At 32.7% G+C, this 27,953-nt stretch overlaps 1 protein-coding gene across 1 annotated transcript; it reads left to right on the top strand.

The window, feature by feature from the left end:
- Positions 1 to 708: 708 nt before the first annotated feature.
- On the top strand, positions 709 to 27,850 carry ppk29 (pickpocket 29). The gene is made up of 10 exons (XM_075310578.1): positions 709 to 782; positions 856 to 1,210; positions 10,149 to 10,285; positions 14,868 to 14,964; positions 15,041 to 15,231; positions 15,427 to 15,509; positions 22,314 to 22,361; positions 25,468 to 25,555; positions 27,517 to 27,635; positions 27,689 to 27,850. The coding sequence occupies exons 1-10, from the start codon at positions 709 to 711 to the stop codon at positions 27,778 to 27,780; spliced, it is 1,284 nt and encodes a 427-aa protein (XP_075166693.1). The 3' UTR covers positions 27,781 to 27,850.
- The last annotated feature ends 103 nt before the right edge of the window (positions 27,851 to 27,953 follow it).

Raw genomic sequence — 27,953 nt, forward strand, 5'->3', positions numbered from 1 at the left:
ATTTCAGTTAATTTAAGGACGATTTCTTTCAAAAATGTACTTCTTTACTTTAAGGAAAGTTTGCCTTAGTTCAAAGACTTTAACGAATGAACGCAAATTTCCAAAATTTGTGTCTTAAATTTAATAAAACAATTTTTTTGAAGAAAAGATTATAAACTTTATTTTAATTAAAATATTAAATTATAAATATTTGTTTCAGTGTACAAGAATACCTTTGTATCCTAATTTTAAATGTATAGAGCCTAGATTTAATGCTAGATAACTCCATATAAAAAGTGATTATTTTTAAAAAAGCAGCATCAATTAATACCAAAATCCATAAATGAAAGTAAACTTTGGAGAGAGAAGGAATATGATCACCTCCTAGAGAAAAATGTTATTTTTTGACGGTGAATATATATCATGTTTGTCGCAACATGTAACATGAACATGTAACATGTTTGTCGCAACATGTAACATGAACATGTAACATGTTTGTCGCAACATTATGCTCTAGGAGGTGATCATAGCGTATTTTTGAGTATAATACGAGTATTAAATACAATATCTGCCTTTTTGTGATTATAAAAAAAAATACAATAAAATCCAATACTACTGAGAATTAAAAAACGGATTTTTGTCCAGTGTATGTATTTATCACATATCTATACATTTTTAAAAAATACTTTCATACAAATTCATTAATACTGTCTGAGTACTTGCCTAACAATGACGAATAACTTGGCTCGTCGAGGCTTTGGCAAATTTCAAAATTGGTTTCACCAAGAGAGTATCTATCACAGGTTTGTCATTACAATTTCACAGATAGTTATTGGTTATATATTTGTCATTAATTATTTCTTTTTTTGACATTAGAATATTTTGGGGAATAATTATTGCCATATCGACCTGGAATATATTGGCAATTTTTTTGCTAACAATCAATCGATATTTTTCGGACTCCATAAGCATTGGCATAGACACAACATTTCTACGTTGGAATAATACATTTCCAGCTGTCTCATTCTGTTTGACAAAAAATCGTTCGGGCGCTCGTGTCGCCGAGTATATCGAAGAGGCAAATCTACCACACCAAGTTTCAACACAATTATATGGAAAGACCCTTCATGATTATATGTTTGTAACTCCCAATAATTTCCTGTTTAAAGAAGACAACTGTGTTGGTTTGAATTCTACATGTGGTGTTGATATACTCCATCTACGAAGAGCGGTGAGTTATGTTACAATTTAAATTTAAATTTTCTAACTTAGTTATGTTATGTGTAATTCATAGTAGAAATTTATTTGTACGACAAATTTTGGGATTTTATATATAAGGTGCATGGCAACCCAAATTTGAAAGAATTGATTTTAGTAGGAACAAAGACAATCCAGAAGAGACACAGCCTAGTTCTCTGAGAGCAGCGTTGCCAGAATTGTTTCACAAAAAAACGCTATATTTGCCCAAAAAATAGCTAGAAAAAAGCTAATTTTTTTGTATCAAAAGCTTCATTTCACTTAAAATGCATATTAATTTAATTGTATTCATTTTAATTCTGCTTCTGTGAGACTGCAACAATATCTAAGTCATATCATTAGAAAATATCAATATGTTTCGTTTTAATTGGCTTAAATCCGCTGAATTAATGTTAAATTTGCTAATTTTACCCAAGAGAGTAAAACCCATTCTTACTGTCTTGCAAGTTTATACTGAATAACTTTTATTGGAAAATTACCCAAACAATCCTATTGTTGTCCAATTTTCGTAAATGTAATTCTATTCCATTACCCAGGAAAACAAATTGGAAGTTGTTCCACAAACATTTCTTTTAAAGCCCATCCCAGAATCCCCCATCGATTTTTTTCAACTTCCGATGCAGTCCTTTTGGACAAGTCCACAAACATTTCTTCTAAAGCGCATCATGGGATCCCCCAATGTTTTTTTTTCCACTCCCGATGCAGTCCTTTTGGACAAGTCCTCAAACATTTATTCTAAAGCCCATCTTGGGACCCCCCAATGCTTTCTTTCTACTTCCGCTGCAGTCCTTGTGGACAAGTATTAGAAAGTCTATTTTAAGTGTAAATTTTTAACAATAAAATTTTGCAAAAAAAAAAATAGAAAATTAATTTAAAAAAAAAAAATAGAAAATTAATAAAAAAAGTAAAAAAATAATAATAAACAAAAAAATAAATTTCATCCCCGCTGGGATTTGAACCTATGCCGTTTGACTTTTTCGCTTCCATGGAAGTTTTTTTGAGAAGGTTTTGCAAATTACGAGAATTTTTAATTTTTTTGTTGATTTTTAGTAGAAAAAATATATTTATACGAAAATATATGCCGAAAATAAAAAAATAAAAACGATGCATAACATAAAAAAATATTTTTTTAGAAAAATATTTGATACAAAATTGCCGCTGGTGAGATTTGAACCTGCGTTTCTTATTTTTTCGTTCATACTAATAAAGAACCTCTCGAGAAGCAATTAGAATGTTATTCCTTGGTGTCGTATTACGATCATATCACCAACATTTGAATTAACCTTTCGATGCTTTATATTCAATGGCGTTTGTGGCTGAGCGTGCTAAGGCGTTCTGTTATGGTGCCATCAAACCCAGGTTCAACCCCCTGGTTGGAGCGAAAAAGTCTTTCAAATTGTACAAAAATAGATAATAGGAAAATAATAGTGTAATAAAAAATATAGTTGAAAAAAAATGAAATAGATTGAAAAAAATTTTTTTCGCTTTTTAAATTTCTTCATTCAAATTAACTTCCAGGGCACAACTTCTAAAGCAATGCAAAGGATCCAAAAAGGGAGTACTTCCGTCCTATGACAAGCCCATGTAAAATTCATTGGAGATGATCCAAGTTTGCACTGCTTCCGGATTACAGATTAGGGATCCAAACTACTTTTTTGGAAGCTTTTTTTTTTGCTGAGTAATAAATAGTAGATTTGTTTTTACATCGCGTTTAATAATGTTTTGATCCTATCAATACGATATTTTTTATTGTATTTTTTTGATGTTAAAAAAATAATACCACATTCAAAACTTTATTTCCTTAACTTTTTTCTTGCGAAGATTTTGTGCACTAATGATTTTGGTATTGATTCCGCGTCAAATTTGAATTTATTCGTTTTTTCAGCTTTTTCTTCATGCACTATCAAAGTGATTTAAAAACGAGCTGACGACAATTTAAATTTCCAAATTTAGACTCGACTTCAAGTAGAAACTATTCTATTTATCAAGTAATATACGTCTTTAAAATAAAGTGTTGAAAAACATCTTCTTTTTTGAACGCTTTTTTGGTTTGTGGTCAAGATACAAGACTGCACAAATTTAAAGACTATTTCATTCATTTTAAGAATTTTTCAGAATTGACCGTAGCCTAAGAAAATTTTATTTCATGTAAAAATCACTTAACTATAAGGACACAAAGACTTTGTCGACTTTTGGACAAGGAAAACAGCCCAGCAAAAAAAGAGCTTCCAAAAAAGTAGTTTGGATCCCCAATCTGTGATCCGGAAGTAGTGCAAACTTGGATCATCTCCAATGAATTTTACATGGGCTTGTCATAGGACGGAAGTGCTCCCTTTTTGGATCCTTTGCATTGCTTTAGAAGTTGTGCCCTGGAAGTTAATTTGAATGAAGAAATTTAAAAAGCGAAAAAATTTTTTTTTTCAACCAATTTCACTTTTTCTTTTATCCATATGTTTTATTACACAATTATTTTCCTATTATCTAATTTTTATAATTTGAAAAACTTTTTCGCTCCGACCAGGGATTGAACCTGGGTTTGCTGGCACCATAACAGAACGCCTTAGCACACTCAGCCACAAACGCCATTGAACATAAAGAGTCGAAAGGTCAATTCAAATGTTTGTGATATGATCGTAATACGACACCAAGGAATAACATTCTAATTGCTTCTCGAGATGTTCTTTATTAGTATGAACGAAAAAATAAGAAACGCAGGTTCAAATCTCACCAGCGACAATTTTTTTATCAAATATTTTTCTAAAAAAAATACTTTTTATGCTATGCATCGTTTTTATTTTTTATTTTCGGCATATATTTTCGTATAAATATATTTTTTCCATTAAAAATCAACAAAAAAATTAAAAATTCTCGTAATTTACAAAACCTTCTCAAAAGAACTTCCATGGAAGCGAAAAAGTCAAACGGCACAGGTTCAAATCCCAGCGGGGATAAAATTTATTTTTTTTATTATTATTTTTTTACTTTTTAATTAATTTTCTATTTTTTTTTATTTTTTTATTAGTTTTCTATTATTTTGTAAAATTTAATTGTCCAAAATTTGCACTTAAAATAGCCTGATTGCGTTCTTTCTAATACTTGTCCACAAGGACTGCATCGAAAGTAGAAAAAAACAATTGGGGGATCCCAAGATGCGCTTTAGAAGAAATGTTTGTGTACTTGTCCAAAAGGACTGCATCGGAAGTGGAAAAAAATCATTGGGGGATCCTACGATGCTCTTTAGATGAAATGTTTATGGACTTGTCCAAAAGGACTGCATCGGAAGTTGGAAAAACTCAATGGGGGATTCTGGGATGGGCTTTAAAAGAAATGTTTGTGGAACAACTTCCAATTTTTTTTTTTGCTGGGAGTTTATATAAGAGAAATTCACAAATACTACTATTTGGCAAGGCAATTCACATCTACACGGACGAAAAAGACTGTTTTTCATATGTTTGGGTATAAACATTATATGTTTGGAACTCAAAATTTTAAACACAATATTTTTGAGTGCAAACATATAATGTTCATAAACTAGCATAATATGTTTGGGACATATATGTTAATATGTTAGAACATATTATGTTTGGGACATAAAATGTTTGTAAATATAATATGCTTGGATTCAAACATATATTAATTTAGAAATAGTCCATAAACATATATGTGTTTACAAAGAGAGACAAAGTGTATGCTTGCAGTAAAATAATGGAAGTAAACAATTGGCGCATTACAAATATATATATACACAAAGAAAATTTCATTAAATATAGGAAAAATACTACGTGTGAATATAAACAAGTATAAATTTACATATTATGAGTAAACATATATATGTTGTGATATAAGACTTCGCCAAAAATTGTATATGCTTAAGTAAAATATTAAAATGAGTATTCGGAGAGAAAACTCATTCGGAACCAAGATAAAATATATTTGAAAAATAGAGCATGAGTTTTGTTTATCATTTTCGCATTACGGGCACAATTTTTTGTTTTCGTCAAAACAAATCGGAACGTAGGACGAGTAAGTCAAAATATTCAAACAAAGGTAATTAAAGGGATCTTCATAAAAACTAACGAAAGGGCACTATACACTGAACAAAAAGCATGTCCGGTTCCAAAGATTGTGTCTCCACTTTAACAATTTTGGTATTGATTCCGAACCAAAGAAGCGGGGAATACAAGTAAGGATGATTTTAAGCCACAATTCTCTTTTAAATGGGGTTTTGTGTACTTGACTCTACGAAGCACATTTCAATTTTTCGCTTTTTCAGCTTTTTTCATATGCTATAAAATGTTCGTTAAAATCAAGACTTCCAGTAGAAATTATGCTATGTTTCAAGTAAAAAATGTGTTTAAAATAAAGTATTGAAAAACATATCCTATTTTTTAATGATTTTTGCCTTGTAGTCAAGATGCAAAAATGCAACAAATTTAAAGACAGTTTCATTAATTTTAAAGAATTTTCTGAATTATTAAAGTGAAGTTGACCTTAGTCCAAAAATTTGTTCTTTCATGTTATGATACCCATTTTTAAGTCAAATCACTTAATTATAACGACAACACGACTTCATTGAAAGTATCGGCCTTTGAACATGGAAAAAACTTTATATTAGAGAAATGCGTCTTCTAAGCTAAGCAAAAGTTATATTCTTATTTTAAGGACATGAACTCTTTGGCCTCACGACAATATTTTTTCAGTGCACTCTTTTTAGAGTTGTGAAAGTAAAATGAAAACAGGGCGCAACAGTGAAAAATTAAACAGTAAGATCTATAAAAACAAAGATTAGTTCCTCTTTATTAATGAGTAGTCCGAGAGGAGTTGACGGATTTTTTCGAAAATAAAAGCGGGCATTGAGTTCGAGTTTTGCCGCTAAAATTTTTTCTCATTTTAGCGGCAAAACCAGAATAACATTACAACTTTTTCCGGTAAATTGTATTATAACATGGTGGGGAAAGATCCAAAGCAACAATTGAATAAGTTTATTTTCTTTAAAAGAAATTATTAAAGAAAAGTAAAAGGGTAAACATGGCCATTTTAACGCGATAATACCAATTTATACCGGCCTTAAGAATTAAATTAAGTACAAAATTATTCGTTAATAAAAATTCATATTTATTTGTATTTCTAAATTAATGGTGTTACATGCTAGCAAACAATTGTTCACACCAAAATAAATTTATGTGCTGTTGTAAAATTACTGTTTAGAATTTAAATATATTGTGCTCTTGAATGGTTATCGTTAACCTTAGGATTCGATGGAAAAATATTTTTATATACTCGAATTCACGTTCTTCTTTTGTAAGAGTTTTTGAATTTCTTCGAAAATTTTAAACTTTTTATACAAAAACCTTTATTTGTTACACAATTTTTATTTTTGCAATAAAAAAAAAATATTTGATTTGAATTCAGTCCATTTCGTTTATATCAAGCATTTTTCTTTTCTGACTTTAAGTCTTTTATAAAACACAATTTACAATTTCGTAGTAAAAATTTAATATAATAGTATGTAATGCTGAACACCTTTTCGGGAACTTCCGAACGAATCTGGAATATATGTTAAAAAATATATTTAAAAAAAATGGTGTTGGTCGAAGCCGGGATCGAACCCAGGACCCCTGTCACGCAAGGCGGACGACCAACCACTGCTCCACGCTGCCAACAAATGTATGTTTAACAATATTATGTTGTTAAACAATGTGATGTTTGCATCGGCTCGTGGGCGCCGCAAGCTATGCTATATAAATATAACTTATAACTATAATTATCTCTTGATGACCATAACAGCTACGTAGCCCAGTGGTTGGTGTGCTAACTTACAAACTGTGTGGTCCGCTGTTCGAATCCCCGTCCGGCAAAAGGTAAAATTGAAAAAAAATTATAAAATTTAATAATTTCTTCTACAATGTTTGTATTACAGAAAAAGGTGCTAAGAACTAAAAAAAAACTCATGGAAGTGAAAAAAATGTGAGGCAATATACAATTAGGCAGAAAAAAAAATTTTGAGCACAATATTCTTTGGGAGAAAATTCTTCTCAGCATGTAATATTTTTGGGTCCAAAATGCCTCCAAACATATTATATGTTCACATAATAACATATAGTTTTTTGGAAGACAACATTATTGAATTTGGATGGAAAAATACAAAATGTTTGGAACTTAGACTACCCAAACATATTATATTGTTAAGACCAATATGCTTTCAAACATATTATATATTGGAAGAAATCAAACATATAAATGTTTGGGCAATACCCAAAAATTTATATAGAAGCGATTTTTTGAGGGTGTACTATTTTAACTTAGTAATAACATAATAACTTGAGAATATTATAATAACATAAAAAGGTCACCATAAACGAGTATTTGAATATTCCTAATAATTTACTGACACTTTATCTAAGGAATTTGTATGGTAATAGTAGATTTAAAGTTTACGTTAACTTTTGTGAATATGAGGAAAAAACGTTACAGCAAGGTGTATTTGCTGCAAAAATGTCCCGCATAATGGCGGGAGTCGTTATTAATGTTTCAATTGAGTTTTGAAATATGTGGAAACCCTTATTCTGGCAGCAAGGCAACGCCGTTTTATCCATATTTCAATAGAATCATCTCGAAAATAAAAAAGCTAAAAATAGCTAAAACGGTCATAAAAAAACCAGAAAAAAAGCTAAAAGCCGAAAGTATTTTTTCCCGCTAAACGACTTCAAAAAAAGCCAAATCTAGCGGGAAAATAGCTAAAATGGCAACGCTGTCTGAGAGAGAGAAAACAAATGTCAAGGTGTAGAGCATAGACATAGACCTTATAACACATAGATGAGCCATGTGTGTCAAACTATGTTTGACAGTTCCGAAGATTAAGAATAAACGAGAAAAATAAGAGCACGCTTACAATCTTTTTCGTTTTCCTTTTTGTAGTTTGACAATTTTATACAAAATTAGAACGTTTATGATGCAACAGAGGATTTATAAATAAATTAATATATTAAAAGTTCATATTTGAAGAAAAAATTGTGACCAAAACCGCGAAAATAGGAAATTTAATTTTGAGCAGCATTGCTCTTTACGAACAACAAAAATCAAATGCCTGAATATTAATGTTTGGAACTGACTCTTTAAGAAAAAAATCAAAACGAAATGTCAGAAAATTAATTTTTGGAACTGACACACATAGTGGATCATCTATGTAAAGGGTGATTCTTTTGAGGTTAGGATTTTCATGCATTAGTATTTGACAGATCACGTGGGATTTCAGACATGGTGTCAAAGAGAAAGATGCTCAGTATGCTTTGACATTTCATCATGAATAGACTTACTAACGAGCCACAACGTCGAATTTTCAGTGAATGGGCCCTAGAAAAGTTGGCAGAAAATCCGCTTTTTTTATCGACAAATTTTGTTCAGCGATGAGGCTCATTTCTGGTTGAATGGCTACGTAAATAAGCAAAATTGCCGCATTTGGAGTGAAGAGCAACCAGAAGCCGTTCAAGAACTGCCCATGCATCCCGAAAAATGCACTGTTTGGTGTGGTTTGTACGCTGGTGGAATCATTGGACCGTACTTTTTCAAAGATGCTGTTGGACGCAACGTTACGGTGAATGGCGATCGCTATCGTTCGATGCTAACAAACTTTTTGTTGCCAAAAATGGAAGAACTGAACTTGGTTGACATGTGGTTTCAACAAGATGGCGCTACATGCCACACAGCTCGCGATTCTATGGCCATTTTGAGGGAAAACTTCGGAGAACAATTCATCTCAAGAAATGGACCGGTAAGTTGGCCACCAAGATCATGCGATTTGACGCCTTTAGACTATTTTTTGTGGGGCTACGTCAAGTCTAAAGTCTACAGAAATAAGCCAGCAACTATTCCAGCTTTGGAAGACAACATTTCCGAAGAAATTCGGGCTATTCCGGCCGAAATGCTCGAAAAAGTTGCCCAAAATTGGACTTTCCGAATGGACCACCTAAGACGCAGCCGCGGTCAACATTTAAATGAAATTATCTTCAAAAAGTAAATGTCATGGACCAATCTAACGTTTCAAATAAAGAACCGATGAGATTTTCCAAATTTTATGCGTTTTTTTTAAAAAAAAAAAGTTATCAAGCTCTTAACAAATCACCCTTTAGATGAGCCTGTTTTCTCCTCGCAAAAATTAATTTTCTGATATTTCGTTTTAATTTTTTCGTAAAGAGTCAGTCCCAAACATTAATATTCAGGCATTTGCTTTTTGTTATTCGTAAAGAGCAATCCTGCTCAAAATTAAATTTCGTATTTTCACGGTTTTGGTCACAATTTTTTCTTCAAATATGAACTTTTAATATATTAATTTATTTATAAATCCTCTAGTGGATCATAAACTAATTTTGTTTAAAATTAGCTAACTACAAAGAGGAAAACGAATAAGAACATAGACGTGCTCTTATTTTCTTCGATCGTTTCTTAATCTTCGAAATTATCAAATATCATTTGACACCGACGGCTCATCTATCTGAGTCTATAATCTATAGGGTAGAGGGCTTTGAGAAAAAATTGCTTTATGTGTTAATTTTTTCCCAAGGCAGCTCTGTCCAGGAATTAATTAAAACAGCAATGTTCTAAAAAAAATAAATATTCGATTTATTTTACATATACTTTATATTTTAATTTTCTATCATCGTTTTGGTAATGTTTTGTGTTTTCTAATTCAGAAATTTATCGAAATCACAAATGTTATTGATATTTTCCGACGCAAACGTTAGAGACACATCGACGCAAGCTTCATAATATTATTATGACAGAGACCTCTGGTGCTTTAGTTTTATTATGACAAAACTGCTTCTTCTTCTAGATTGTCTTTGGTATGAATCAATTCAACGATGCCGTGTGTTTAAAAAAATATATAAACTTTTTTCTTTCCGTATTTTCCTTAGCTTTTGCCTACTTCATGTCATTTATTTATGGAAAAGGTTTTCTACTTGGGCAAGGAAATTAAGAACTGCAGTGACGTATTCAAATTTCATGAAATCGAAATGGGATTTTGTTATTTGGCTAATAATATTATTGATTAGTAAGTAATATGGATAATATTGATAACATTACAAAACTATAGATGTTACTGGAACTTTTACAAAATCAATGTGAACAACATTGATATTGAAAGCATATATTGGTAAAGACAAATTGTATATAGAGTGTAGCTGACATATATTGCAACCAACTTTCTATCATTTCTTAACCTCTCGTCTGACAGTTGACAGAGTTATTCCAGTGACATTTTATATTATTATTTACAAGGTTATGTTAGGTTTAAGTGACAGCCTGCTTCTTCTTCTTCTACTTTTTTGCGTTAAACCCAACCGATTATTTTCTTCTGTTGAACCAAGCTGATGGTTCTAAAAACATTAGCTGAATGCTTAAATTAACATTTTCTAGATCCGCTTGTAATCTAAACCTATAGCCCCTAAAATTCGCTTACGCCCGTGATGCCAAAAATATTCTACCAAAATTGGAAGAAAATTATAACAAAAATCTACAAAATTCAAAATAACCTTATTTTGAAGATTTTGATCATTTTTGTGGTTTGTACGAAAAAAACAATTTTTCTTCAAACGAAATGTTTTATTATTTTATTTTAGAATTTTATTTAATATTTTGATCTCTCCCTTGAATTGTAAAGGAAAGTTACTACTTCTACAAAAAAGGAGAATTTACCAACAATGAAGTTTGAGAGTATGATCTAACACGAAAATTTAAACTTGTAAAGAATTTGTAGAAAATTTCCTCAAAATTTTATATCTGCAGAAAATTTTCTACAGAAAATTTCTATAGGAAATTTTCGCAAAATTTTATTGCTGTAGAAGATTTTGTCAAAATTGCATTTCTATAGAAAATTTTGTCAAAATTTTATTTCTATCGAAATTTTTATCAAAATTTTATTTCTATAAAAAATATTGTCAAAATTTTATTTCTATAGAAAATTTTATAAAAATTTTATTTCTGTAGAAAATTTTCTCAAAATGTTATTTCTGTAGAAATTTTTCTCACAATGTGTTTTCTATAGAAATTTTTCTCAAAACGTTATTTCAATAGAAAATTTTCTCAAAATTTTATTTCCATAGAAAATGTTCTCAAAATTTTATTTCTATAGAAAATGTTCTCAAAATTTTATTTCTATAGAAAATTTTGTCAAAATATTATTTTTGTAAAAAAACTTCTCACAATTTTATTTCTGAAGAAAATTTTTTCATCATTTTATTTCTATAGAAAATTTTGTCAAAATTTTATTTCTATAGAAAATTTTGTCAAAATTTTATTTCTATAGAAAATTTTGTCAAAATTTTATTTCTATAGAAAATTTTGTCAAAATTTTATTTCTATAGAAAATTTTGTCAAAATTTTATTTCTATAGAAAATTTTGTCAAAATTTTATTTCTATAGCAAATTTTCCCAAAAAAAATTGTCAAAATATTATTTCTATCGAAAATTTTGTCAAAATTCCCTTGTATGTTCTTGTGGCCTGGCACCCATATTATGTGAATATTGTATATATGCATCGCCCCGTATATATGCATCGCCCGATTTCGACAAATGGGGTCAAGTTGCGCTTTATTACTCACCGATCGTCTTTAAATTTGGCACAAAGTAATATTTTTGATCACTCTTCAAGTCTGCAAAATTTCATCGAAATCGGTTTAGATTTAGATATAGCTCTCATATATATGTATCGTCCGATTTTGTCAAATTTGGCCATAAAACCTTTATTTATCAACCGATCTTACTCAAACTTGGCTTACTATAATCTTTTGTACAACTAGCAGTATGTGCCAAAAATCATCGAGATCGGTTTAGATTTAGCTATAGCTCCCATATATATGTATCGCCCGATCTTCGCAAATTTGGCCATATTTATCAACCGATCTTACTAAAATTTAGCACAAAATAACCTTCTGTAGTATCAACCAAACCTGCAAAATATCATCGAAATCTGTTCAGATTTAGATATAGCTCCCATATATATGTAGCGCCAGATTTTCAAAAATTTATCCCTAATAACCTTATTTTTGACCATAGTGGCCTCATTTATTAACCGATCTTACTCAAATTGAGCAAATAGTATTCTACTGTAATATCAACCAAAACCTGAAAAATATCATCCAAATTGCTTCAGATTTAGATATAGCTCCCATATATATGTATCGCCGTTTTTCAAAAAATTACAGCTAATAACTTTATTTCTGACCATAATAGCCTTATTTATTGACCGATCTTACTCATATTTAGCACAAGGTAACCTTGAGTGATATCAACTAAACCTGCAAAATATGATCCAAATCGGTTCAGATTTAGATATAGCTCCCATATATATGTATCGCCCAAATAAGGCCATAGTGGCCTTATTTATTAACCGATCTTAATCAAACTTACCACAAGGTAACCTTCTCTGGTATCAATCAAACCTGCAAAATATTCAAATCGATTCACATTTAGAATAGCTCCCATATATATGGTTAGGTTAGGTTAGGTGGCAGCCCGATGTATCAGGCTCACTTAGACTATTCAGTCCATTGTGATACCACATTGGTGAACTTCTCTCTTATCCCTGAGTGCTGCCCGATTCGATGTTAAGCTCAATGACATATATATGCACAGCTCAATTTCCCAAATTTGTCCATAATTCTCTTATTTATTGACAAATGTTATTCAAATTTCAAATTTAGTTGTATTTGCCGATCGAACTTAGACTTACATATAGCTCTTACATAAATATATTGCCAGATTTTCAAAAATTTGGCTACATTATCCACACTAATTGAGCGATTACCTATGTGTTTAATAATGAACTCAATATTAGTGGCCTACTAACTCTGTAGGTGGGAGCCACAGTGGTGCAATGGTTAGCATGCCCGCCCTGCATAAAGTGGAACGCCGTTCGGACTCGGCTTTAAAAAGGAGGTCCCTTGTCAAGAGCTTAACATAGAATCGGGCAGCACTCAGTGACAAGAGAGAAGTTACCAACTGTGGTATCACAATGAACTGAATAGTCTAATGAGCCAGATAATATAATTTTCATAAATAAGGAAATGCGGTTCATCTCCCAAACCTATTCCAATGATACCCCCAAATGCTTATGTTTACTAATTCACTGGGTGTGGTTTAGGGTATGACTTTCTACTTTACTCACTTGTTTTTATTTATTTTTGTATGATGACGATTAGCTGTCAGTGTTTGCTATAACCATGAGTGTACACGCAGAGAAGAAACATGATTGTCACAATCATATTCGAAGAGCAAAATAATATGATAGGAGCTATTTTTGCGGCGACCATGTAACATTTTAACCTGCAACCATGTTGGCTCAGTGAACATGGTTCTAAGAAAAATGTAATTGTCCTCATCTAAAATGTTATTATATTGATAAAAAGAATTTTGTTTGAATGAAAAGACAATGGTCACGATTTAAAATGTTATGGTATTCATTAAAAATGTTTTTCTCCTAGTTAAAAGAACATGGTCACAACCTAAAATGTTTTGATCTTTATGAAAAAACTTTTTTCATCGTCGAAAAAAGGACGCCACTTGAGAAAAGAAAACACAAAATTAATTTTATTTGTTTGTTTTTATTTATTTATACACTAATTCATTGTTTATTTATATTTATAATGCCGTTCAAGCAAACATCATATATTTTTACACACTCTATTTTATTTCAATTTCAACAATAAGTAATTATTCCATATTTACATCGAGCTCATCAAATGTACAAACGCAGACATCATGTAACTGCAAATAAAAATAAATTATAACATATAGCGAAATGCAGAACAATAAAACAGGTACATTTTTTCAATTACACTTTCCTTTTTTGTGTTCACATAAAACCACGTGCCAGTTCTGAATAAATAAATTAACACAAAACACAGTAAATCCGTATTCTCCGTCCATTCCAAGAAACAATCAACACACGACTGACGCGCAAAATGAAAATCGTGTGTACCTGCTCAATGTTTTTATAAAATTCTTTTCGCTGCAAACAAGTTAAAAAATTAAATGGTCACGAAAAAATGTAAATGGTCTTTATGGCCATGTAATGGTTCTAGACATGTCTATTCTTAACCTATAAAAATACTTTTTTCCCTGTAAAAAAGTAAAAAAATTGAATGGTCAGGTACATGATTTTCCCGACCATTTAATGGTCTCAAATTCTATCATTTAAATGATAGAACATGTTTGCGGTATTTGAGAACCATTCAAATGCTTATTGCCACCATACATTTTTCTCCGCTCGAAAACTATTTTTACAAAGACTAAATACATGGTTTTCGCGGCAATTACATGCTCTAGATAAGCATTAAATGGATGCGGCAACCATGTCCAAACATGGTTTTTCTGTGCGTGTATAGAAAGAAAATTGTTCGCAAGAGGTGCATATTGGCCTTTAGAATTCAGCGAAAGATGATAAAACATATAGCGAAATTTTGGTATAATTAAAAGCAAAATTGAAACTTCACATTGAAGATATTGAACCCAGCGGTTTCAGCGATGCCACCTAATTATTACATGACAGGTCCATAAACAAACTTTAGTTGTACGGCTTATTCTTTACTAGATTCAAAATAATTTTATGTTAATTTATTTGTATTCTTTTGTAGCAAATCGTTGGACGCTCTACCACTAAAGTATGACATTTCATATAAGCAGAGAAGTTTAAAAATTATTCTAAGAGGAGGTTTCCTATGGAAATATGATGTAAGTACAAAAAAAAATTATTGTTTGCGTTTACAAAATATCAATTATAGTGAACATTTACTTGCACAATTTTTAGATGTACATACATAGCCCTGATGATTTGCCATATTTTAATTCCATTACCTATGATACATATACCGATCCAACCACTTATCGCATGCAAGTTGAAGAATACTATAATAATCCAGATGTCAAAGAAGAATCCATACAGCAAAGATCTTGCAAATTTCCCCATGAAAAAGATTCCGGATCACCATGGCATTATAGGTAAATTTGAAGTTGAGGGTCGATACTATCCCATTGCAATTTTTGATAATCGTTGAATATAAATTTCCACAAACTTTTCTTAAAAAATAAAAAATATATTTTTTAATAAATTTTCTTAAATATTAATTCATTTTCGAAAAGAATATCATAACTACAATTTTTAATTTGTTAATGCTAATTTTTCACTAATTACAGCTTTTCAACCTGTATGTCTTATTTAAGAATCCAATTCGAGTTAGAACAGTGCAATTGTACCCTCTATACATCACCGGAAATTTGTAAGTACTCCAACAAATCATATAATGATAATGAGGTATAATAAGTCGATGAGAAAATTTTCTATAGAAAAAAAAATTTACAAGGTTTTCTATAGAAATAAAATTTTGAAAAAATAGGATATAAAAATACAATTTTGACAGAATTTTCTATAGAAAAGAAGGGTTTGACAAAATTTAATATAAAAATAAAAATTTGACAAAAATTTCCTATGAAAATAAAAATTTTGACAACATTTTGAATAGAAATAAAATTTTGACAAATTTTTCTATAGAAATAAAATGTTGACAAATTGTCTATAAAAATACATTTTTCACAAAATTTTCTATAGAAATAAAATAATAATCTGACAACACTGTCTTTAAGGAACAAGCTCCTATGTTAAAACAGTAAGGGGTACTATTGTTTAAATGTAAAGCCTTTATTTTCTACATATAAAAGTATGTTTAAAATATTTACAGATTTGTGAGCATGAGACGAGGATTGGGTAGTTGGGTGAATTCCATTATTCCATTAATGAATTTGTGGGTTTTGTCCTGAAATTAGAGATAAATGATGCATTTTGGATACAACTCCCTTGATTTGTTTGGGGGAATTATTCCCAAAAAGTGTCATCGTTTTTCCATTTTTATTGTCATTAGTAATACAAATTTTTCCCCAAGGGAAAAAATTCCCATTTTCGAAATAGGTTTAGAATAAGGGAAAAGAGAACAATTTCCCGGGGAAAATTTTTAGAATAGGGGAACAGGGAATAGGAAAACAAGTATATACGGCCGTAAGTTCGGCCAGGCCGAAGCTTATGTACCCTCCATCATGGATTGCGTAGAAACTTCATCTAAACACTGCCATCCACAATCGTATTACTTAAGTTGCGGTAACGCTTGCCGATGGCAAGGTATCTTAAAACCTCCTAACACCATCTTCTAAATTGTATGTAAGTCCATACGTGGTATATATTAAATCAAAAAAGATCGATCCAATACGTATATAATTCAGTTTGACAAAGTAGACATAAAATTTTGACAAAATTTTCTACAGAAATAAAATTTTAACAAAATTTTCTATAGAAATAAAATTTTCATAAAATTTTCTATAGAAATAAACTTTTGAAAAAATTTTCTATAGAAATAAAATCTTGGTAGATTATTTTTGGCTCGAGTGGCAACCACGATTATGAACCGAATAAAATTTAAACAAAATTTTCTATAGATATAAAATTTTGACAATGATGAAAATTTTATTATGAACCGAATAAAATTTTAACAAAATTTTCTCTAGAAATAAAATTTTTACAAAATTTTCTATAGAAATAAACTTTTGACAAAATTTTCTATAGAAATAAAATTTTGGTAGACTATTTTTGGCTCTAGTGGCAACCATGATTATGAACCGATATGGACCAATTTTTGTGTGATTGGACCAATTTTGGTATGGTTGTTAGCGACCATATACTAACACCACGTTCCTAATTTGAACCGGATCGGATGAATTTTGCTCCTCCAAGAGGCTCCGGAGGTCAAATCTGGAGAACGTTTTATATGGGGGCTATATATAATTATGGACCGATATGGACCAATGCTGGCACGCTTGTTAAAGATCATATACTAACACCATGTTCCAAATTACAACCGGATTGGATGAAATTTGCTTCTCTTGGAGACTTCGCAACCCAAATCTGGGGATCGGTTTATATGGGTGCCATATATAATTATGGACCGATGTGGACCAATTTTTGCACGGTTGTTAGAGACCATATACCAATACCATGTACCAAATTTCAGCCGGATCGGATGCAATTTGCTCCTCTTTGAGGCTTCGCAAGACAAATCTGAAGATCGGTTTATATGGGGTCTATATATAATTATGAACCGATGTGGACCAATTTTTGCATGGTTGTTAGAGACCATATACCAACATCATGTACCAAATTTCAGCCGGATCGGATGAAATTTGCTTCTCTTTGAGGCTCCGCAAGCCAAATCTGGGGATCGGTTTATATGGGGGCTATATATAATTATGGACCGATGTGGTCCAATTTTTGCATGATTGTTAGAGACCATATACCAACACCATGTACCAAATTTCAGCCGGATCGGATGAAATATGCTTCTCTTAGAGGCTCCACAAGCCAAATCTAGGGATCGGTTTATATGGGGGCTATATATAATTAAGGACCGATATGGACCAATTTTTGCATGGTTGTTAGAGACCATATATCAACATCATGTACCAAATTTCAGCCGGATCAGATGAAATTTTCTTCTCTTTGAGGCTCCGCAAGCCAAATCTGGGGATCGGTTTATATGGGGGCTATATATAATTATGGACCGATGTGGACCAATTTTTGCATGGTTGTTAGAGACCATATACCAACACCATGTACCAAATTTCAGCCGGATCGGATGAAATTTGCTTCTATTTGAGGCTCCGCAAGCCAAATCTGGGGGTCGGTTTATATGGGGGCTATATAGAATTATGGACCGATGTGGACCAATTTTTGCATGGTTGTTAGAGACCATATACCAACACCATATACCAAATTTCAGCAGGATCGGATGAAATATGCTTCTGTTAGAGTCTCCAAAAACCAAATCTGAGGGTCCCTTTATATGGGGGCTATACGTAAAAGTGGACCGATATGGCCCATTTTCAATACCATCCGACCTACATCGATAACAACTACTTGTGCCAAGTTTCAAGTCGATAGCTTGTTTCGTTCGGAAGTTAGCGTGATTTCAACAGACGGACGGACGGACGGACGGACATGCTTAGATCGACTCAGAATTTCACCACGACCCAGAATATATATACTTTATGGGGTCTTAGAGCAATATTTCGATGTGTTACAAACGGAATGACAAAGTTAATATACCCCCATCCTATGATGGAGGGTATAAAAATTACCTGAGAGTTGTTATTCAGAATTGGGATATACCTGTTTTTATTCAACTTCAATGTTTAATACTGCAAAAGCAAAAATACTCGGAAACACAAAAAAATAAAATATTTGCCGCCTATCGCTATGGTTATATTTACACACCAAGCCTCGTTAGTTCTTGATTGGTTTATGTAGGGAAGTCTTTAAGCAATTATGAACCAATATGAACCAATTTTCGCATGGAAATTAAAGGGAAATTTTAACCTGTTTTTTTATATACCTGTTTTTATTCAACTTCAATGTTTAATACTGCAAAAGCAAAAATACTCGGGAACACAAAAAAAGAAAATATTTGCCGCATATCGCTATGGTTATATTTACACACCAAGCCTCGTTAGTTCTTGATTGGTTTATGTAGAGAAGTCTTTAAGTAATTATGAACCAATATGAACCAATTTTCGCATGGAAATTAAAGGGAAATTTTAACCGGATCGGATGAAATTTATTCCTCCATGAGGTTTCCGAAGTTAAATCTTGAGTGTAGATTTATAAACCGATATGGGCCAATTTTTTCACGGTTATTAGAAGGTATATACTAAGATCATGTACAGTGGGGAGCAAGACCGAGTTTATGTTTTCACTTTTTGCAATCTTTATTAAATAGAAAATGTCTAGTAAGGCCCACAAAGATTGGGTCGTTGATGACTGCAAATGGTCAAATGAAACAAAAATAAACAACACACAAACCGTAAAACGTAGAGGGGGAAGCTTCATGGTATGGGGATGGTGACACACTTTGGTTAGTGATAAGGAATCATTAAAAAAGGATACTACCTTGATATTGTGCAATCAAATTTGCCAGGGTTTGGGAGCTTTGCGCCAACCTTGAAGATCAAGTTGTTTTTCAAAAAGGAAAACCCAAGCATACTTACAAAATAGTAAGGAAATGATTGTGGGAGTATAATTCTCAAATGCTCAAAAGGCTACCACAAAACCACCATTTCAATCCCATTGAGAATTTATGGTCTCTGGTTAAAAGATACTTGAGATTACACCAAAGAGCACCAAAAAAAACGATGAGATCTAGAGCCAAGTTCAGCACAATTAGTTGGATATTCCAAAAAAAAAATAATAAAAAACTTAGTAGAAGTATTTCAAGATGAGTTAAAACAATAATTAGGACTATGGACTAAATACAAAGACATTTGATTTTAATTTACTATGCATAATTTAATTTATTTAATTTAATTTATTATGCATATTTTAATAAATTCATTAGTATAGGTATATAATTTATCTGAATATACAGTTTTGTTTATCAGGAAATAAAGTATAAATGGAATAATTTTTTTAGCAATTGGACTCAAAATACGGGTTTTATTAAGCAAATAAAGCATACTCCTAAGTGGTCAACATGCACTCGGTTTTGCTCCCCACTGTACCAAATGGGATCCGATTAAATTTACTCCTACAAGAGGATCCGCAAGTCAAATTTATATAGCGAGCTTGTTCTGAAAACTTGATTCTTGAATTGTGACCAAATGGCCTTACGAAAATAAGCGCTATTTGGCCTATATCTTTCCAAATTTTAGAAAAAATACAAAAAAGAACCCGAACAAGTATCTGCTATTGTTTTTGCATAAATGTCCATTTACTAGAAACATACAGTAGAAAAATTGTCTCAAATTTTCGTATTTTTCGTTTATTGTTTATAAAAGTTTATAAAAATATATTTTAGACCTCACCAATATAGACAATATTTAAAGCTTATTTAGATTAAAGCCTCTACTTTCAAATAACATCGAGAAATGAATCGAAACTACGTGGGAAAATAGAACTTGGCGTCTTTTTCGAATGTCCTTCTATGTGGACATCGGTAGTGAAAGGGTTAATTTTTACGGTGATATACTATCATTTTATATGCATACTAGCGTAACCCGGCCCGCTTCGCTGCGCCTTCCGAAGCGTATTTGGAGGAACATTATGCGTTAACTTAGTCAACTATATCCTTCGTGCTGAAAACAAATTCGAAAAGATTTGAATTCTTTTAAACAAATCGGACTACTTGATTTTTCGTTTATAGGTACAAATACGGCGGGAGAGGGTGTACCCTTTCCTCCAAATTTTTTTAATAATGTTCTGTATTCAAGTAGTTGGACAATCTTCTATATTTCTTGTGAATTTTAAGTGTGGTTTGTCAAGGAAAGGTATCCTTTTCCTCAACAAATCTGAAAATTAAGCACTATATTATCCAATAAATCGGAAAAAGCAAACGTAGTAAAAAATTTTACCACATTAACATTTGCTAAAATGTTGGAAAATGATGTACCCTCTACGTTGGCTACCAATTTCATGTAAATTTAAGTTCTTTACTAAAAAGAAGTCTGGCAGAAGCCTGTGCAAAAATCATAAAATTATGTACCGAGTTCCCATTTATGGACAACCCTCTACTTTCAATTTAAGAAAAAAAAACGGACAAAAGGGCACCCTCTCCCCACCTTCGCACCACACCGACCTGATATCGGACTATCACGTACCCTATATTAATTTCGCAACTACTCAATGGTCCCTATAAATTCTATCGAAGTAAATCGACAAAGTTTATTTCAATTTTCCCTTCCCCAACCAGATATCGAAAAATCATATACCAATTTAAAAATCATGTATAAATTTAATCACCTCGTCCCACGTTCCCTGTAAATTTCAAGTAGATCGGCGATGTTTAAATTTTGCTCTATTCTTTTAAAGGGACGTCACTTTCCCCGATACAATATCGACAAACACCTTAGTGAATAGCACCCCTAACCTTCCCAGAAAATTCTTAAAACTTTCCTTCAAGTGTGGGGCAAGGAAGGTTGCCTCTTCGTTCATAACGTTCCCCCACTGCTTTTGTAAATTTCAAGAAAACTTAATTTTTTTTTGCAGTTTTAGAGGAGGACCTCCTCCCCGACCAAATATCGAAAAGTGATGTAGCGTATCTTTTGTAAACGTCCCAAAAAATGTCAAACAAATTATAAGCCTAAAGGGGCGGCCTCTCTTCCGTCCAAATATCACAAAATCAGGTATCAACTATTAATATCGTAACCTCTCCCCAGTCCTCAAGTAACTCGGTAAAGTTTAATTGTTTCTCTGTATGTACTTAAGAGAAGCGGATGTCTCCCTATGCCCTTTTATTTTTATTAAAAAATCAGGAACCTGGTATAAATTTTATAACCCGTTTTTTCCGTAAAATTTCAGTCGGGGGAGTTTAGTTTTGTTTGTACTTTCAAAAAAAAAAAATCGGCAAAGGGGAGGTCCCCCTCCCCGACCAAATACCGAAAAATAATGTAGCGGATTTTTGTCTAGATGCCAACCCCAACATTCAATGAAAATTTCAAGCAAATCGCATAATTTTGTTCCAAGTTTCAAAAAGTAGGGAAAGGGGGAGGTCCCCCTCCCCCTCCACATATGAAATCATCAGGTACCCCATATTAATTCCATAACCTCACCACATGTTTTCTGTAAATCTCAGATAATTTAGAGAATTTTAGTTTTTTCACAGTACTTTAAAAAAGTCGAACAAAGGGGAGGCCCCTCCGCCGCCAAATATCGAAATAAAAAGTAGCGGATCTTTGTCTAGATGCCAACATCAATCTTCAATGAAAATTTCAAGCAAATCGGTCAACTTTGGTCTAATTTTCAAAAAGTCGGACAAAGGGGAGGTTCCTCTCCGCGACCATATGTCAAAAAATGAGGTACCCTATTTTCAGCACATGAGTGCCCCCCACGATCTCTGAAAGTTTCAAGTAAATCGGTTCAGCCGTTTTCGCGCCAACCCGGAACATACAAATAAACAAACAAACAAACAAACAAATAAACAAACATAATTTGAATTTTATATATATAGATATATTTTATTAATTATTTAAAATGTTTTCCTTTTTTACAGACAAGTCCAAATATTGCGATACAAGAGGATTGAGGTGCATCGCTGAAGGTATGAATAGAAAGTGATAATGGTTATAATATCCTCCACCATGGATTGCGTATTAACTTCGAAATTGCAATTTAGTCCATATATGGAGCCTTTTTGAGATAAAAACAAGTTAGTAAAGTCTATAGTCGGGCGGGCCGACTATATTATACCCTTCACCACTATGTAGACCAATATTTTTGATACCATCTCAATTCCTTCAAAAAAATGGGAAATATAAAGCTAAAGCCATTTTATGGCACAAAAGTGCATTTATAAGACAATTTGAGGAATTTTTATTTTTGCTCCTTAGCAGTGGTGAGTTCACAAGGATATCGGCTAGATTTCAGCAAGATATGTGGTCAATTGTCGGGTTTGTGACAATATTTGGCCACATCGAGCGACATTTATACAGCCGTAACTTTATTCAAATCTTCTGTGGAAAGTATGGGGACATATTCGCTGACGTTGTGCCAATTTTGTCTAAATCGGAAGAAATTCGACACAGTTAGATAGAATGGTAAATCTTTCTTCTGTGTAAAATAAAACGAAATACAGTAAAGTTCCGTCGAAATGGCGTATATACATGGGAGCTATGTCCAAATCTCTACCAATTTGAACTAAATTTGGTACACAAAGCTAAAATCTTAATTCTACTCTCAGGGAAGAATTTAAAGTAAATCGAAATGAAAATTTGGTCTCCGGTTGTCATATGAATCGAAATCGGGCGAAAGATATATATGGGAGCTATATCTAAATCTGAACCGATTTCATCGAATTTTAGCACACTTGACCATCCATTGCACTCTTTGTGCAAAATTTTAAGGAAATAAAGGCAAAATTCTGGCCTCTAGGGGCAATTAAATGCATATCGGGCGAAAGATATATATTGGAGCTATATCTAAATCTTAACCGATTTGAACCAAATTTGGCAATGGATAGCTAAATATTAATTATACTCCCTGTGCATAGCCTCCCATAAATCGGGGTAAAACTTTGGCCTCTATGGTCATATGAGTCTAAATCGGGCGAATCTGAACCAATTTAAACCACATTTAGCATGGATTGGTAGAATATCAATTTGACTCTCTGTGCAAAATTTTACGTGAATCGGTGTTAAAATTTGGCCTCTACGGTCAAATGAGTCTAAATCGGGCGGCAAATATATATAGGAGCTATATCTAAAACTGAACCGATTTCAATCAAATTTAGCAAGCATTGCTAGAATGTCAATTCTACTCTCTGTTCACGTAAATCGGTAGTAAACTTTGTCCTCTGTGATCATATGAGTCTAAATCGGACGAAAGATATATGTATATGGGACCTATATTTAAATCTGAACCGATTTCAACCAAATTTAGCATGAATTGGTAGAATGTCAATTTGCCTCTCCGTGCAAAATTTCACGTGCATCCGTGTTAAAATTTTGCCCTAAAGGCCGGTACTCTGTTCGGTTTTCGCGTTGAAACTCCATACAAAACCAAAAAATGCGAAAAATTTGCGAAATTTTTTCCATTTGTGATACTTTGTTTTTTCGTGTTGAAAAACTGACGTTTATAGCACGGCGCCATTTGCAATGTGAATTAAGAAATAATTTATTTATTAAAAACTATTTGTGCGGGTTTATAAATCAAACACGGACCATATTTTTGTTCCGAAACTATACAAAGGATCAAAGGAATAGCAGATCAATTGCCCAAGGAAAAATAAAATGTTATTTTGTAAAAACAAGCAACACCACCAACTTAATCCAATATCGCTCCCTGTAAAATAGCGCTCCAAGCTACCTAAAAAAACGCCGCTTTCTATGTGCGAAATAATGGTTTCCATAAAAATTTTTCGCAAGAATGAACATAGTACCGGCCTTAAGGTCATATGAGTCTAAATCGGGCGTAAAATATATATAGGAGCTATATCGAAATCTGAACCGATTTAAACCAAATTTAGTAAGCATTGGTAGAATGTTAATTCTACGCTCTGTGCAAAATTTCACGTAAATCGGTATTAAACTTTGGCCTCTATGGTCATATGGTATTTTGCAAGTTTTTCGAGACTCATAAAATATTCGGATGAACGGAATTTCAAGAAGATCGGTTGATAAATACGTCAATTATGACCACATCGGTGATAAGTATGTATGCAGCTATATCTTAATCTGAACCGATTTTTACCAAAATCAATAGCGATTGTCTTTGTCTCGAAAAAAGACCCTGTGCCAAATTTGAAGACGATCGGACTTAAATTGCGACCTGTAGTTGTAGTTTGCACACAAAAATAGATGAACAGACAGACGGACGGACAGACAGACAGACGGGCATACCTAAATCGACTCAGAATTCAATTTTAAGACGATGAACGATGGGTCTCTGACTTTTACTTCTTGGCGTTACATACAAATGCACAAACTTATTATACCATGTACCACAGTAGTGGTGAAGGGTATAAAAAAACTAAATAAATAGATATGTAAGCCTCTTTAGTTCCTGATCGGTGTATATAGAGGAGTCTGAAATTTACTCCTACAAGTGGCCCCTGGGGATCGGTATTTGCGGGAACTATATAATCATGGACCGATATGGACCAATTTGTGCATGGTTGTTTGGGGGCATACACTAAAATCGCGTAAGAAATATTAAGGGGATTGGTTGAAATTTACCGGATCGCACGAAATTTGCTCTTTCAAGAGGATTTGCAAGTCAAATCTAGTGGTCGGTTTAAATGGGATGGGCTATGCCTAAAAGTGGTCCGATGCATCAGTAACAAAACAATTACTTGTTCAAAGTTTCAAGTCATTCTTTCGGAAGTTAACGTAACTTCAATAGACGGACATCGCAAGATCAACTCATAAGTTCGCCACGACCCAGAAATTTTAATTTCCACTTCCAAGAGGCTCCGAACGGACGGTATAGAATTTCACCACGACTCAGAATTTATATACTTTATGGGGACTGAGACAACTATTTCGATGTTTTACAAACGGAATGACAAAAGTTAGTATAACCCCATGGTGTATGGTGTTTGAGATGATCATATTCCTGCTCTGAGTTTCAACCGGTAATCACTTTGAGTGGTTTCGGGATATTAGCAATACTTCATAATTTAAAACTTTTAATTATAATTATATTTTTAGCAAAAATATCGGATCAAGTTAGGGAATATGTGGTCACAAGCAATGCCTGTTACCCATCATGCGTGGAACAACAAATAAGTAAAGTTGGGTAAGAAAAATTCCACAGTCCATTGTCATATCGGAAACGAACGGTTCGGTTCAGCTAAGCGAGATATCAATTTACTATGGTGAGAAAAAATTGAAAATTTGTTTTACTCGTTTCTTTAACAAATAAAATTACTTTTTATTTGTTTTGAGATAATAAAAAAACATACCAAGCTAAAGGGTGGTTAAAATTTCAAGGGCCGATGTTGATTTTGAATAAAACACAAACTATTTAGGAAATTATTATAATTTTATTTTATTATGATATATTGGTATTACTCAATTATGTATGGAACAAAATATCGGCCAAATGGGCGCACCTTCATCCGATGGTCCAAATTTTCGATGACGCTGAGGCATAATGGAGGTTCTATGCCGTTAATGTGCCGAATTATCTCATCCTTTAGCTCTTGAATTGTTGCTGGTTTATCGACGTACACCTTTTCTTTCAAATAACCCCAAAGAAAAAAGTCCAACGGTGTCAAATCACATGATCTTGGCGGCCAATTGACATCGCCATTACGTGAGATAACACGGCCATTGAATTTGTTGTGCAAAAGAGCCATTGTTTCGTTAGCTGTGTGGCAAGTGGCACCGTCCTGCTGAAACCACATATCGTCCACATCCATATCTTCCAATTCGGACCATAAAAAGTTCGTTATCATCTCACGATAGCGAACACCATTCACAGTAACTGCCTGACCGGCCTCATTTTGGAAAAAATACGGCCCGATGATGCCGCCAGCCCATAAACCGCACCAAACAGTCACTCTTTGTGGGTGCATTGGTTTTTCGACAATCACTCTTGGATCCTCATTCGCCCAAATGCGGCAATTCTGTTTATAGCAGTATACTATGTTCAGTTTTCAAGCTGAAATATAAAATTATTTGCAATCAATTGCTTGGATCGTTTCCATCCATTATTTTGCAAGACTTGATCAAAATATAATCGTCTTCCTAAATATATTTGTACTTATAATTTAGTGTTTGGTGAAAACCCCGAACATAGTACTCACCTTATTGACGAATCCACTGAGGTGAAAATGTCCCTCATCACTGAAGATGATTTTCTTCGAAAATTGATCATCCACTGTTGCCATTTCTTGGAACCATTTAACACGTTGTTGGATTGTGTATCTCTCCATGGTTCAAATTGAGTAAGTCTGAAATAGAGAAATGTCAAATTAAATTCGGAAAAAAACTTGGCGTTTAGGTGTGGTTCACATTCAACATCGGCCCTTACAATTTCACCACCCTTTATATGATGCAAAGATTATAAATTGTAGGAAGATAGGAAATTAGCTACTGAGGAGATCGAAATTATATTTTTCATTTAAAAAATAAAAAAGAAAAACAACTAAAAGATTACAAACATGTATTAAACTAATCTGGTAAATGCAACATTTGGTATGACGCAAGCCAATTTCTTTGATATGATGTACGACGTTAACCGGTGCTAGTAAAAAGTTTCGGCATCTTAAGTGAATTCACAACGCTGTAGTTTGTCTGCACACCGTAGAGAGCTCTTTTCGTCTGCAATTGAGTGATTTTTTAATTTGACTTTATTTTTGTTTTCCCTCCTTTGTTCTCTTGACGAAACACGAAATATTGTAAAAGCTTAAAAAACCTATCCATCCACACCTTTTTGTAATGCAAATTCACTGATTTGTACGGTAATTCTCGTTTTTCTGCGCAATTGAGTAGAATTACTGCGCTCTGCAAATAAACAAAACCATGGTGAATTATCAAGATATGTCTCTATTTTAATTTGTCTATGTTTATAAGTTCAATTTGACATTGACTAGTCGAATGCAAGAATTCGTTTCAGATATGAGAATTTTTCCTTTTTTGTGTGGAACACAATGAAATTTGCTAATTCGTCTAGAACTTTCTTCTGAGTGTAGATCAGCTACAATGTTTTATTGAAACCCATACAAGATTTCAATTAATTTTTTATTTTTTTAGAGAAAGCCAAAAAACGGGTCTGGAAACTAACGGCACTTTCGTTTTGGAAGTAAGGGTTGCAAATTTGCCGTCCGTGCGTTATAATCGCGTTGTTACCCAAACTTATTTGGATTTAGTTGGTAGGTAAATTCTTTTGAAGAAAATCCATGGAAATAAAACATTTATCTTACAGTTTCAGTTGGCGGAATCATTGGTTTATTCGCTGGAGCCTCTGCATTGAACCTCTTCGAAATTGTCTACGTTTTATTACGAAGAAAACTCTAAATTAATGTCACTATTTTTATTAAACTTAAATTTTATTTAATTGATGTCACTAATCACATTGGAGGTTAATAAACTCACACAGCAAGATATTTCATAGGGTGTAAGTATAACCATAGTGATAGGCGAGCGAATACTTGTTTTCGTGTATTTCTTGTGGGAAGCCCAAAATCCGC

This window comes from Haematobia irritans, chromosome 5, assembly GCF_050003625.1.
Source record: "Haematobia irritans isolate KBUSLIRL chromosome 5, ASM5000362v1, whole genome shotgun sequence".
Lineage (NCBI taxonomy): Eukaryota > Metazoa > Arthropoda > Insecta > Diptera > Muscidae > Haematobia > Haematobia irritans.

Excerpts from the sequence above, each read along its gene's own strand:
- ppk29 (XM_075310578.1), top strand. The coding sequence starts at position 709 with ATGACGAATAACTTGGCTCGTCGAGGCTTTGGCAAATTTCAAAATTGG. Across the intron at positions 783-855 it reads CAAGAGAGTATCTATCACAG|AATATTTTGGGGAATAATTA; the intron begins GTTTGTCATTAC and ends TTTTGACATTAG. Across the intron at positions 25,556-27,516 it reads CAACAAATAAGTAAAGTTGG|AGAAAGCCAAAAAACGGGTC; the intron begins GTAAGAAAAATT and ends TTATTTTTTTAG.